The sequence below is a fragment of the Orycteropus afer genome, unplaced genomic scaffold, assembly GCF_000298275.1.
Source record: "Orycteropus afer afer isolate SDZICR_OR568_19922 unplaced genomic scaffold, OryAfe1.0 scaffold00164, whole genome shotgun sequence".
NCBI lineage: Eukaryota > Metazoa > Chordata > Mammalia > Tubulidentata > Orycteropodidae > Orycteropus > Orycteropus afer.
Genome location: NW_006921751.1, coordinates 4,540,185 through 4,554,318, shown reverse-complemented (window position 1 = coordinate 4,554,318; position 14,134 = coordinate 4,540,185). Strand labels below are relative to the sequence as shown.

The 14,134-nt window shown below is 37.6% G+C and overlaps 1 protein-coding gene across 1 annotated transcript in view; it reads left to right on the top strand.

Moving 5' to 3' along the window:
• The window catches only part of MIGA1 (mitoguardin 1), a 180,413-nt gene that overhangs the window by 21,583 nt on the left and 144,696 nt on the right, over nt 1-14,134 (top strand). Inside the window, exons 2-4 of the mRNA XM_007946491.2 lie at nt 2,890-3,067; nt 5,089-5,225; nt 9,074-9,200. Of these exons, the coding sequence (XP_007944682.1) occupies nt 2,890-3,067; nt 5,089-5,225; nt 9,074-9,200 (442 nt within the window). The remainder of the gene's footprint in view (nt 1-2,889; nt 3,068-5,088; nt 5,226-9,073; nt 9,201-14,134) is intronic.

The following is a 14,134-nucleotide window of genomic DNA, read 5'->3' as shown; positions in this document are numbered from 1 at the left end:
TTCTGCTCATCTTGCTTTGCTCCAGGTTTGTCTCACAGTATCTGTCTTCTTGTAGGAATTCCATGAAGTTGCCTTCCTGTACTCCTCACCTGGAATGCTGCTTGCTTTGTCTCAATATGGTCATGCTGTGCCATGCCAGCTGGCAGGGTGCCTGTGATCCATAAATCTCCTTGTTCACTGTTTTCATTCAGTTTCTGCTTCTCTTCAGTGTTTGATACAATTCTCCTTCCATTAGCTGTTCAGGGTTCCAGGATTGTCTTTCTGCAGGTTTCACTTGTTTTTTTGGATCTTTGCTGAAGGGGGATGGCATAGTGTGTCTGACTAAGCTGCTATCTTGGCCTGTCTCATCTTTGTTTGAATCTGCTCTTCTTTCTTAAAATGGAAGCTTAGATTACTGCTTTGATACATTTTTCTTTTCTAACATAAGCGTATAATGGTATAAATTTCCATCTGAAGTTAAAGCTGCATCTCATAGTTTAAAGCTTTTGTTCCACACAGAGGATAGAGAAGTACACTTTTGATACTGGTACACATAGGCTGCTGTCTCCCTTCCTTAGTTCTGCATCTTGAGGGAGAGAACTTTTAGGACTTCCCAGTCTTTTCTGTGAGTGCCTGATGGGATATGTGAAGATAAAATCTGCAGGAAGGTGTGAAACATCCATATAAATTGTGGCCCCTCGGGCTTCACCCTCTCTTACCAGTGTACATTTATTCTCTACCAATTTGCCAGTCATGCTAGCTGAACTCTTCTTACTGACATGTAGTGCTTGTGTTTTATCTCTCCCTACAAATAACTGTCCCATTAGTTTGGGAGCCATTTGGTTAGTGTCTGACTTCAGCATTCTTATGGGTTTAAGAAAGTTTAGAACTTGCTGTTTGTCTGCCTTTTTTTTTCCTCCCCTAAGGTGGGAGGTGATACTGTTTGTAGTTCTCCACATCCCAAAATCTATAGCTTTATTTTAGAATTTCTTTGCATTTTAGGTGATTAATAGTTTCTATCCCTCAAGACAAAGTTAATTACCTCTTGCTCTGATGTTAGTACTTTGCACATACTTGTATATTGTATTTATCACAATACAAGTAGTCCCTGACTTATGACATATTCCAGTTATGATGCAGTGTACTTAGAACTGTCTACTTTAGTTTGTTTGGTACCTCTTATCATTAGTAATATATATCACCTATAGTGTTACAGCATGTAATTTGCTGCTGTTATCATTCTCCTGCCAACCCCCAGAGACAAAGATAGGATTTATAAAAATACTGGTAATAAAAAGCATTAATAATGAAAAAAAAAAAAAAATGATTGATTTATGTCAGAACTGACTTATAACAGAGTCATTGAATGGAACCCTGTTGTAAGTCAGGGAATATCTGTATACTGTAATTATTTGCCAGTATGTTTGTTTCTATTACTAATTATCTTAACCTTGTGTCCTCTTGTATCTCTAATGCTTTCTGATCAATGATAAACCAAAACCAAACACACTGCTGTCAAGTCGGCCCTGACTCACAGTGACCCCTCCTTGGGTTTCCGAGACAGTGTCACTACAGAAGTAGGATTGCCCAACCTTCTTTCCGAGGAGTGGCTGGTGAGTTTGAACTGCCAGCCTTCTGGTTAGCAGTCAAATGCCTTAGGCAGTATGCTACCAGGGCTCCCCGATAAATGATAGGTACTTATATATGCTTGTTGAATGGAATCGCAACAAGCCTTTAAATCTTAGCACAGTCCTAGAACACTGTAAAATGCTGAGTAAATATTTATTGAATAATTCATGAATAAAGTGTCTTACTTAAGCAGTATCTTATTTAGTTGCCCAGTGTTGTCACAAGGAACTCTGCTGGTGTAGTGCCTAAGGCATCTGACTGCTAACCAGAAAGTTGGCAGTTCAAACCCACCAGCCACTCCATGCAAGGAAGACTGGGCAACCTGCTTCTGTAAAGACTTACTTCCTGAGAAACCCAAAGGGGGTTGCTGTGAGTTGGAATTGACTCGATGGCAGTAAGTTTGGTTTTGGTTTGGTTAGGGTTGTCACAAAAGATACCACAAATAGGTGGCTGCAAGGAATAGAAATTTATTTTGTCACAACTTGGCAGTGTTGATTCCTGATGTGGCCTTCTCTTCTAGTTTCTGGTGACTGCTGGCAATCTTTGATGTTCCTTTGCTTGGAGACAGTCCTCACATACATTTGTTTTCCCCATAGATATGTGTCTCTTGCTCTTATGTTAGTACTTAGTACATACTTGTATTATTATATTTACAGAATAGAATGTATCTATTCTGTTTTTTTTATAAGACACCATTCAGAAGTGATTACATTTAGGTTCCATTCTGCTTTGTTATAACCTAGTTAACATAACAAAAGAAAAGCCCTATTTTCAAACAGGGTCATATTTACAGGTATAGGAGTTAGGACTCCATTGTAACTTTTTAGGGGCCCAGTTCTATTCATAACAGACACTATTAAAAACTCAGTTAATTTCTGTTTGCCTAAATTTTCAGATAATTAAAAAAAATTTTTTGTTTAGTTTAAAAGTCTGATTTATTCATTCCTGTAATTCAAAATCTTGCTATGATACAGCCAGAAGATTAAGTAGCATGAATTATATCATTAGTTACTCAAGTAATATTAATGGGATTAAATATTTTTTCACTTTTTGGGTAATATTATTTACTTGAAGACTTCAGGGCAGTGTGATAATGATAACATTTTTATTTATTCTTGAAAATAAAATTGGTCTAGCTGTCACTGAAAGTGTGAAATTGTTCTCTTGGTAGTGTAGTATTTAGAAATAGATTTGCTTAAGAATAATTTTAGTTCCCAAGTCATTATTTTAAGTTAAAAAATGATTTTTTTTTTTTTTTCAATCTAACTGTATCTTTTCCAGATCAAATTTTCACCAGGGATTAAAAAGTTGTTTGTGGTAACTGCAGTGAGTGCTATATCTGTAATTTTTCTGGCCCATCACTTTAAAAGAAAACGTGGAAAGAAAAAAGGAAAAACATTACCTTGGGAACCAGAGCACCTCATACTTGAATATACTAAACGAGCAGCATCAGACAAAGGTATGTGGAAATAGGTGAATTAAGTCTACAAAGAAAATTTTATGTGTAAATCATAACTAGAGTATAGTGATTTCAGTATTTTAGTCTCTAAAATTCCTTCCTTAATATTTAACTCATAAATAACACATATTCATTTTGGAAAATATAGATAAAGAGAAAAATTAAAATCACTTGAAATTCTGTTACTCAGAAATAACTACTATAATAATTTGGCATGTATCTTTTCATTTATATTTGCATTTAAGTATCACATTGAGATTCAGCTCAACAACTTAACTCACTGCCATTGAGTCGGATCCAACTCATAGCGACCCCTCCTTGGGTTTCTGAGGCAGTATCACTACAGAAGTAGATTGCCCAATCTTCCTTCTAAGGAGTGGCTGGTGGGTTTGAACCTCCAGCCTTCTGGTTAGCAGTCAAATGCATTAGGTACTATGCCACCAGAGCTTCCACATTGAAATTATATATAAGTAAATGATTTATATATTTAAAAAATATATTGTGATAATTCCTTTTGTTACCTACATCTGAATTACTTGTTGTTGTTGTTGTTGTTATTTGCCATCAAGTTGGACCCGACTCATAGCGACCCCTCCTTGGGTTTCCGAGGCAGTATCCCTACGGAAGCAGATTGCCCAATCTTCCTTCTGAGGAGTGGCTGAATTACTTAACAGTATATAATTACTTAACAATATATAAGGATGTCTTTACAGATTGATTGATGTATCTCTGTGGTGTCATTTTTAATGAGTACCTAGTTTTAAGTTTATACAAATACACAATAACTTAGATAGTCCTTATTGTTCCTTTTAGAATGTTTGGGTTTTCTTGCTTTGTATACATCTTTGTATGTATTTGTGGCCTTTAAAGGATCTGTAATTTTTGTTAAGGATATGGTACATATTGCCACTATGTATGTCTTTTTTAAAACATTATTTGTAGAACATCCTATTATGTAACATACCTTACTTCTGCATTTCGTTGGAATATACAGTTGCCCCATTCTTCACTGCCAGACTGTATCAATAAAAATAATTTCTTGAGCATGCTATATTTCTTTATTTTTTAAATTTAATATATCACAACTTTTATGAAAAGCTCTGATATCATAGTGCCTAAGGCACTTGACTGCTAATCAGAAGGCTGGCAGTTCAAACTCACCAGCCACTCCTTGGAAGGAAGGTTGGGCTATCCTACTTCTGTAGTGATACTGTTTCGGAAACCCAAGGAGGGGTCGCTATGAGTCGGGGCCGACTCGATGGCATATAACAACAACAACAACATACTTTTATGATTCCTTTGCTAAGCAAATATTTAATGAATGACTGTTTTGTGCCAACATTACAAGAATAATGGCTCTCACTTACTGAGGTTTTATTCATTGTCAGGTGCAGTGCTGAATACTATATATTTGGTGCTTTATTTAACCTTTATAGCAATCTTATGATTTAGGACTCTAATCACTATTGTATAGATGAGAGAAATTGAGATATGGAAAAGTTAAGTGTCTTCCTAGGGTTATATAACTTATAAGTACATTTGAATTCAGAAGTGTCTTAAAGTATTAAGATGGACTAAGATGTGATATGATATCTGCCCTAGAACAATGAATAGATGGATGTAGGAGAAAGAAGTATAGAAAACTCATTGTAATATAATACAGTATGGATGAGGTTTAAATGCAATTCAAGAAAGAGGTTCTTAAATTTTGTTAAATTTATAATTGGAGGTTTCATAGTTGTATTTTTTTACTCACTGCAATAGACCATTCAAATATTCCTCTGATTAATTATGTTAGTATTGTCTTCTAATTTCGGAAGGACATTTTTTGCAGTGTTAAAAACATTATGCAGAGGTTTAGATTTTAATAATGGTGCACATTTAGTCATTTACTCAATTCAGTGACATGTGTTCTAAAATCAGAAGCTTTTAGACTGAGTATAATATAAACTTTGAAATTTGACTTGAAGTTTATCACTGCAATTATTGTTACTTTTAATATTAATGTTTTTGTTTGATAGGTTCAAGTTGTTCCAGCAGTAGACAGAATTTGACATTGTCATTGAGTTCTGCCAAAGACAAAGGAGCTCAGTCTTGTAACTTTGCCAACGGAGGACTTTTCAGTAAACACTCAGGTTCTGCACAGAGTTTGGCCTCAGTAAGTAAAAGCAATTTTTTCTTCTTTTAAGTTTGTTTATATAGCTATTGATTTAAATGAAATAAGATCATAACTTTTAATATGGAAAGAACCTTAAGAAATCATCCAATTAGTCCTGCTTTCTTCACACACAAAAAATTATTCATTTGCTACATATTCAGCTAATTTGATTCTGGGTTTCTTTGAGTAAGTGATGTGGTCCCATAGGGTCCTGTGAGAATGGTATCGATGTGGAAGTGTTGCTTCAAAACTAGATGTTCTTTAAAAAAAAAAATCACCAAGAAAACAACTGGGAGCTTGGGTAGCATAGTGCCTAAGGCAATTGACTGCTAACTGGAAGGCTAGCGGTTCAAACCCACCAGCCACTCCTCAGAAGGAAGGTTGAGCAATCTACTTTTGTAGTGATACTGCCTCGGAAACCCAAGGAGGCTATGAGTCAGGTCCGACTCGATGGCACATAACAACAACAAGAAAACAACTAGCTATTCTACAAAAAACTGGAAGCTGCAGCTAGACTTTGTGCTAGGTCACAAAAATCACTTGATGACTGCTTAGGTGAAAGTGTTTGGCTTGCTGAGGATGGTATGGGGTTCTTGACTTCCTTTTTTAATATGGCAGTGAGTTTTTTTTTTTTTTTAATAAGAGTGTTGACTGACAAGCAGGAAGCCACTTGGTTTTTTTTTAAGCATTAATATAACATTGATTGATAAGTGCGGAATGAAGTTAGTATTTAATCTAATATAGTTTAAAAATTAATTTTAAAAATAGGTAGGATATGCACTTGTTAACTAAATTCAGAAGAGGCAAAAGAATGTACAGTGATAACTATATTCCTGAGCCATGCAATCCCCCTCCTTGGAAATAAACACCATTGCCAGTTTCTTATGTATACTTCCAGAGAGTGTATGCCTAAACCACTATGTATGTCTTTTTTAAAACATTATTTGTAGAACATCATATTATGTAACATAACTTACTTCTGCATTTCATTGGAATATACAGTTGCCCCATTCTTCACTGCCTAAAAGATACTAAATTTAAAAAGGCCTGTTTTCAGTAGGAACATCTAGTCAAAGACCTGCAGACTTTCAATTCCTCTGTGAAACTCAGGAAAATGAAATATAGCCTGTTTTATAACCCAGACTTCCTATGTGTCAGAGAAGTGCCTTGTCCTGAATTTTCTCTATTGTATGTTGAAGGTATTTTTCCTGAACATAGAGGAATGCCTCCTATTAAGCTTTTAGCAGCTAACTGAAAGATTGATAGTTCAACCACACTGAGCAAGCTTTGGTAAAACATTTGGTAAAGTGTCATTTGCTTTGGTAAAGACTACAGCTAGGAAAACCCAATGGGGTAGTTCTCCTCTGTCATATGGAGTCACTGTTAGGGTGGAAGCGACCTGATGACACCAACAACAATAATAACAAGAGGTAGAGAAGGGGCTACATGATAATAGTGTGGGTAAGAAGCCTTTAGAATTGCTTGGCTGTACTTGCCTCAGCTGACCTAGTCATTAATCTTCTCTGCCAGGGTCTGAACCCAGACTTTAGTTTGGATTTTACAAACAAAACTACCTTCATTTCAATTTTGGAAGCATCCCTGGCAGAAGGAGGAGCATGAGCAAAGTCCTAGAGATGAGAAAGCATAATATGTAGTGAACATAGGTAGCATATTTGATGAATGAAAAAGTGAAGTGAGATTAAAGATTGGAGAAATAAGTCAAAGAAGAATAGAATCTTGAAAGATCATTAATCCAATTTAAAGAATTTTAACTTTATTCTAACTGTGAGGAGCTTTTGAAAGCTTTTGAGTAGGAGAGAAAGATGCTTAGAGTTGTATTTTAGAAAGATAAATCAGTCAGCCTGTTGAAAGATGGACTAGGGATGAAGGAGGTCAAAAGCTTCTTCAGCGGTTAGACAGTAGGTAAAAAGTGCCTAAGGTAGAGTCATGACAACAGGAGGGGAAAGGAAGGAACAAGTTCCACAAAACTTGGTAACTGAATATGAGAGCTGTGGGAAAAGAAGTCAAAGATAACTTTCTCTTTTCAAGTTTGAGAAATCATGGGGATGGAAGCTCTATTCTTGTTGTTGAGAATATACACAGCAAAACATAGACCAATTCCGTACTTTCTGTATGTACAGTTCAGTGACATTGATTTCATTCTTCTAGTTATGCAACCATTCTTACGTACTTTTCTGTGTTCCGATAACATGAGCTCATTGCCCTCAGTTTCCTTTCTAATCTTTCAAGTTGCTGTTATCAGTTTGATCCCATATAGATTGTTCTGAAAAGAGCATACTGCTCAAGGCAGGTAGTGATACTGCCTCAGCAACCCAAGGAGGAGGTCGCTATGAGTCGGGTCTGACTCAACAGCATATAGCAACAACAACAGTTAAGCTAAACTATTGTTTGGTTTTAAGACTTCAGGGGATATTTTTGGTTTAAGGTTTAAAGGTCTAGGGCAATAATTTCAGGGGTTCATTCTGATGTCTTTTTTTTTGATATGCAGGTAGACCCCAAGTTTCTAACATCAGATTTTTGGAAAACCTGCTTGCCCTTTCATGTTATGTAAATGTGCCCTCACTTTGAAATGGATTGAACCAAGCCGTACTTGAACTAGCCCTACTTGCAACAAATTCTTCATCACAATCACCATCACTTGCTGTGCATGCAGATTTTAAATCATTGAAATGGCTTGGAGCCTTTTCTTGCACTAAAGTAAGGCTAAGTTCAGACTTACTTATAAATTCAACTTAAAGGCACACTTAGGAATGAATGCTGTTCACAAATTGGGGATTGCCTGTAGTCTGTATGAGATGCCAACAGAGGAGCCAAGTGAGGTCTCCTTTTAGGTGAAGCGCATCTAGAGTATGGCAGGTGTGGCTTGTACCCTGGGTGCTGCATCGTGGGGGGAGCGCCAGTGAACAGTTTCTATTAGGCATCACAGTTTCTATCACCAGTTGTGAGAGATCATTCAACAATTTAAAATTAATTACCATAGGTGCTATTTTTCATAGCTACTGTTGCCTAATAGGCAGATGAAAACCTAAGCCTAGATTTCTCTAAAAAGGACGAAACTAGAGGTAGAGATTTGGGAGACAGCTGCAAAGAGATGATAAAAACGATTGGCTTGTGCACCCTGCTAGGGAAGAATGTGTACAAATGTCATAGAGGCTTTTCCATTTCAGTTATCCTTTACCAGAGAGTCAGCATTATAAAGAATTCTGAAAGGAAAATTAGCTCAAATCAAAGTTGTTATTGTTGTTATGTGCCGTCGAGTCGGACCCAACTCATAGTGACCCTTCCTTGGGTTTCCGAGGCAGTATCACTACAGAAGTAGATTGCCCCATCTTCCTTCTGAGGAGTCGCTGGTAAGTTTGAACTGTCAGGCCTCTGGTTCGCAGTCCAGTGCCTTAGTATGTAGATTGCCCCATCTTCTTCCGAGGAGTTGCTGGTGGGTTTGAACCGCCAGCCCCTCTGGTTAGCAGTCTGGTGCCTTAGACACTATGCTATCAGAGCTCCCCAAATCAAAGTAAGCGTGGATAAAATTTATAAGTAAAAATAAAATAGTAAGTAATGTAAAAATAATTGCTTGAGTTTTGATGGAAATAATTGATTTGTGTTCAGAATGTTTTCCTTACATACTTTCAAGCTCAATACATTTGGGTTCATAGGACTCCTGTGTTTGATTGAATCAGAATTAATCAGAATTAATTCTTCAGATGAAAATTACATGGATTGTTTTTTATCAGGAATACCATTTCTATAAATAATTTGTAAATATAAAAAAATTACAAAATTTTATCACAGAGAGATTTTGAAGTAACTTTTGTTGATTTAAATTTTAGGTCCAGAGTGTCAACTCATGTCATAGCTGTGCTTGTGGCAACTCTAATTCCTGGGACAAAGCAGATGAAGATGATGTTAAACTTGTTAATATACCTGTGACCACTCCTGAGAACTTATATTTAATGGGTAGGATAATATGACCACATTCTAAGATAATGTGCTCACATTTGATTTGAAAGTTAAAAAACAATGGATTGTTCTGATGGAAGGAACTATAATTTAAAAATATTCTTTTATCTGTCAAATTGACTCTATATAACATAACCCATGGTATTAGTTTTCTAAAGCTGCTATAACAAACTACCATAAATTAGAAGCCTTAAACAATAGTAGTTTATTTTTTCACAGCCCTGGAGGCCACAAGTCTAAAATCAGTATCAGTGGGCCAGAGTCAAGTTGTCAGCAAGGCCACACTCCCTCTGGAGGCTCTAGAGGAGAATCCATTCCTTGCCTCTTCCAGCTTCTGGTGGCTTCCAGCATTTCTTGGCTTGTGGCTAGCCACATCACTCCACCATCTGCCTCCATAATCATATCATCATCTCCTCTGTATATATCAAGTATCTCTCTGCCTTTCTCTTATAAAGACATTTGTGATTGAGTTTAGGGCCCACTGAATAATCCAAAGGGAGCTCTAGTGGTACAGTGGTTAAGCTCTTGGCTGCTAACCAAAAGGTCCGTGGTTTGAACTCACCACCTGCTCCGTGGGAGAAAGATGTTGCAGTCTGCTTCCATAAAGATTTATAGCCTTGAAAACCTTATGGGACAGTTCTACTCTGTCCTGTATGGTCACTATGAATTGAACTCAGTGGCAGTGGGTTTTGTTTGAGTTTATATAATTCAAGATACTCTTCTCATGTTAAGGTCTTTAATGACATCTGCAGAGACACTTTTTCCTGTAAGGTAACATTTATATGGTCTAGGAATTAGGACCTGAAATCGGGGAGGGGAGAGTATTGTTCAATTTACTACTACACCTGTTGTTTTTGTCATTAGGGGCTGTCAAGTTGGTTCCAACTCATGGTGACCCCGTGTATAACAGAACAAAACACTGCCTGCACCATCCTCACAATCATTACTATGTTTGAGCCCATTGTTGTAGCAACTGTGTCATTACATTTCTTGAGGCTCTTCCCCTTTTGCACTGACCTGCTACTTTACCAAGCATGACATCCTTCTCCAGCACCTGGTCCCTCCTGATAACATGTCCCAAGTATAGAAGATGAAGTTTTGCCATCCTCACTTCTAAGGAGCATTCTGGCTCTCCTTCTTCCAAGACAGAGTCTATGGTATATTCAGTGTTCTCCAACACCATAATTCAAAGACATCAATAATTCTTCAGTCTTATTCATTGTGCAGCTTTTGCATGGACATGAGGTAATTGAAAATACCATGGCTTGTCTGGCACACTTAGTCGTCAAGGTGACATTTTTGCTTTTTAACACTTTTTAAAGAACCCTGTTACAATAGATTTGCCCAATGCAATACGTAGCTTGATTTCTTGTCTGCTGCGTCGATGGACGTTGATTGTGGATCAACTTCAGTATCTGTTGCCTCCTATCTAGTGAATCATACCTAATCTATTTTATCTAGCTAACATTCGTGTTTTTCTAATATCCAGGGAAAATTTTAAACAGAAAGTGTTTTTCACATCTCAGTGTTCCTTTTGGCTTGACATGAGTAAGTTTAGGGCACCTGACTGGAGCCCTGGAGAAGAGCTAGATAAATGTAATGCTGATTCAGAAGATTCAAATGTTTTCCCTGTATTCCTTTTTTTTTAATTTAAAGAATTTTATTTTATTGTGGTGAAAATGTATGTAACAAAACATACACCATCACAACAATTTCTGCATTTTCAAGTTGTGTACATTCTTGCTTTCCTTTTCCAAGGCCTTGCAGCACCATTAACATAAACTCAGTGCCCCCTCTGTCAAAACTTTTCCTTTTCCCTCCTTCCCACGTCTGGTAACCACTAATAATCTTTGGTTTCTATTTATTTGCTTCTTTCATATAATTGAGATCATGTAATATTTGTCCTTTTGCAGCCGACTTTTCAAAGTTCATCCATGTAGTGGTATGCATCAAGACTTAATTTCTTTTTATGGCTGAGTAGTATTCCATCATATGTATATACCACATTTTATTTTTCCATTTATCTGTTGATGGACACTTGAGTAGTTTCCACCTTCTAGCTAATGTGAAAAATGCTACAGTGAAAAATGGTAAATAGGTTTCTGTGTGTGATTCAGCCTTCACTTCTGGGTATACACAAGGACTGGGATTACTGGATCATATGGTTGTTCTGTGTTCAACTTTCTGAGGAACCAGTAGACTGCTTTTTACAATGGCTGAACTATTTTACAAGGAGGCCTGGTGGTGTAGTGGTTAAGAGCTTAGCTGCTAACTGAAAGGTTGGCAGTTCAAACCTACCAGTCTCTCTGTGGGGGAAAAGATCTGATGATCTACTTCATAAAGATTGTTGTTGTCATGGTTAGCTACTATTGAGTCGGCTGCAACTCATAGTGACCCTGCGTACAACAGAACAAAACACTGACTGGTTGTGTGCTAGCCTCACAATCCTTGCTATACCTGAGTCCATCATTGCAGCCACTGTGTCAGTCTATCTCGTTGAGAATCTTCCCCTTTTTTCCTGACCCTCTATCAAGCATGATATCCTTCTCCAGGGACTGGTCCCTTCAGACAACATGATCAAAGGAGGTGAGACGAAGTCTGGCTATTCTCACTTCTAAACAGCATTCTAGCTGCAGTTCTTCCAGGACAGATTTGTTTGTTCTTCTGAGAGTCCATGGTACTTTAAGTATTCTTCATCAACACCCCAACTCAAAAGCATCAACTCTTCTTCAGTTTTCCTGATTCATTGTGTAGCTTTCACATGCACATTAGGCTATTGAAAGTACCAAGGCTTGGATTAGGCGCACCTTAGTCTTCAAAGGTGAACCTTTGCCTTCAGGACTTTAAAGAGATCTTTTACAGCAGATTTGTTTAGTGTAATAAGACGTCTGATTTCCTGACTCCTACTTCCATTGTTGTTGATTGTGGATCCTAGTAATATGAAGTCCTTGACAATTTCAATCTTTTCTCCATTTACCGTGATGCTGCCCATTGGTCCAGTTGTGAGGATTTTGTTTTATGTTGAGGTGTCAGCCATACTGCAAACTGTATTCTTTAATCTTCATCAGTAGGTGCTTCAAGTTATGCTCACTTTCAGTGAGCAAATTAGTGTCGTCTGCGTATCACAGGTTGTTAATGAGTCTTCCTCTACTCCTTATGCTGGGTTCTTCTTCATATAGTCCAGCTTCTCAGATTATTTGCCCAGCATACAGATTGAATAAATATGGTGAAAGGATACACTGGCATACACTCTTCCTGATTTTAAACCATGCAGTATCCCCTTGTTTTGATCAACAGCCTCCTAGTAAAGATTACATCCTTGGAAACCTTATGGGCTTCCTTCTCTGTGCTATAGGGTCACTGTAAATTGGAAAAGACTTGACGGCAACAGGTTTGGTGCTATTTTACATTCCCACCAGCAGTGGATGAAGGATCCTGTCCTCCACAATCTTGCAACCACACCTGTTGTTTTCTCTTTTTTTTTGATCATTGCCATTCTAAGAGGGGCGAAGTGGTATTTCATCATAAGTTGTAATTACATCTGTGATTCTAATGATGTTGCCTATCTTTTCATGTGCATGTTGTCCATTTGAATATCCTCTTTGGTGAAATGTCTTTTTGAATCCTTGCCCATTTTTTAATTGGGCTCTTTGTCCTTTGTTATGTGGAAAGTTTTGTTTTTTTAAAAATTTATTTTGTTATTGTTGTTATGAGAATATACAAAGGAAATCATACACCAATTCAACAGTTTTCACATGAACAATTTAGTGACATTGATTCCATTCATTGAGTTTACAGCTATTCTCACCCTCCTTTGCTGAGTTGTTCCTCTTCTATTAACATAAATTCACTACCCCCTAGGGAGTTGTAGTAGGAGCTCTGGTGATGTAGTGCCTAAGGCATTTGACTGCTAACCAGAAGGCTGGCGGTTCAAACCCACCAGCTGCTCCTCGGAAGGAGGGTTAGACAATACACTTCTGTAATGATGTTGTTGTTGTTATGTGCCGTCGAGTCGGCCCCGACTCATAGCGACCCCTCCTTGGGTTTCCGAGCCAGTATCACTACGGAAGTAGGATTGCCCAACCTTCCTTCCGAGGAGTGGCTGGTGGGTTTGAACCGCCAGCTGTCTGGTTAGCAGGCAAGTGTCTTAGCCACTATGCTACCAGAGCTCCCTGTAATGATACCGCCTTGGAAACCCAAGGAGGGGTCACTGTGAGTCTCATCTGACTCAATGGCAGTAAGTTTGGTTTGGTTTTTAAGGAGTTGTAGTAGTTTATGTGTGTGTGTGTGTGTACATATATATGTACATATATATACACACACATACATACATATATATGTGTGTGTGTGTGTGTGTTTTTATCTATCTATCTATATTTCTTTATATCGACCCTTATTGGATATATGGTTCCTGAAAAATTTATCCAATTCTGAAGGTTGTCTTTTTGCATTTTTTTGTAAAGCCCCTTGATGAACAAGGCTATATTCATTTTGAAGGAAATGTATATTAAAACAAACAGAAAATTATGTGACCCTGAACAATTCAAAGTAAAAGGAATGATACCTTGGGAGAAGGACTGTGAGCCTGTGAATGCATTCCACACTTTAGAATAGTTAAGGACTGCCATCTCTAGAGGTATCACAGTAGGTGTGCCTGCCTATGGAGAAAGACGTAAGAGTAGCTTTCTTTTCTTTTTTTTTTTTTTAATTGTGATTTGGGTGAAGATTTGCAGAGCAAATTTACTTTCCGTACAGCAGTTTACATATACTTTGTCTCACGTCATTGACCACAGTTTACCACAATGCAACAGCTCCCCTCCCACTTCCTCCCCATAGCTACCTCTTCCCAGTGTTCATCCCTTAATAATCTCCTGCCCCCTGAGCTGTCTCTCTGTGCATAAGCAGCCCTTCCTTCTCTCATGATTGTTCTC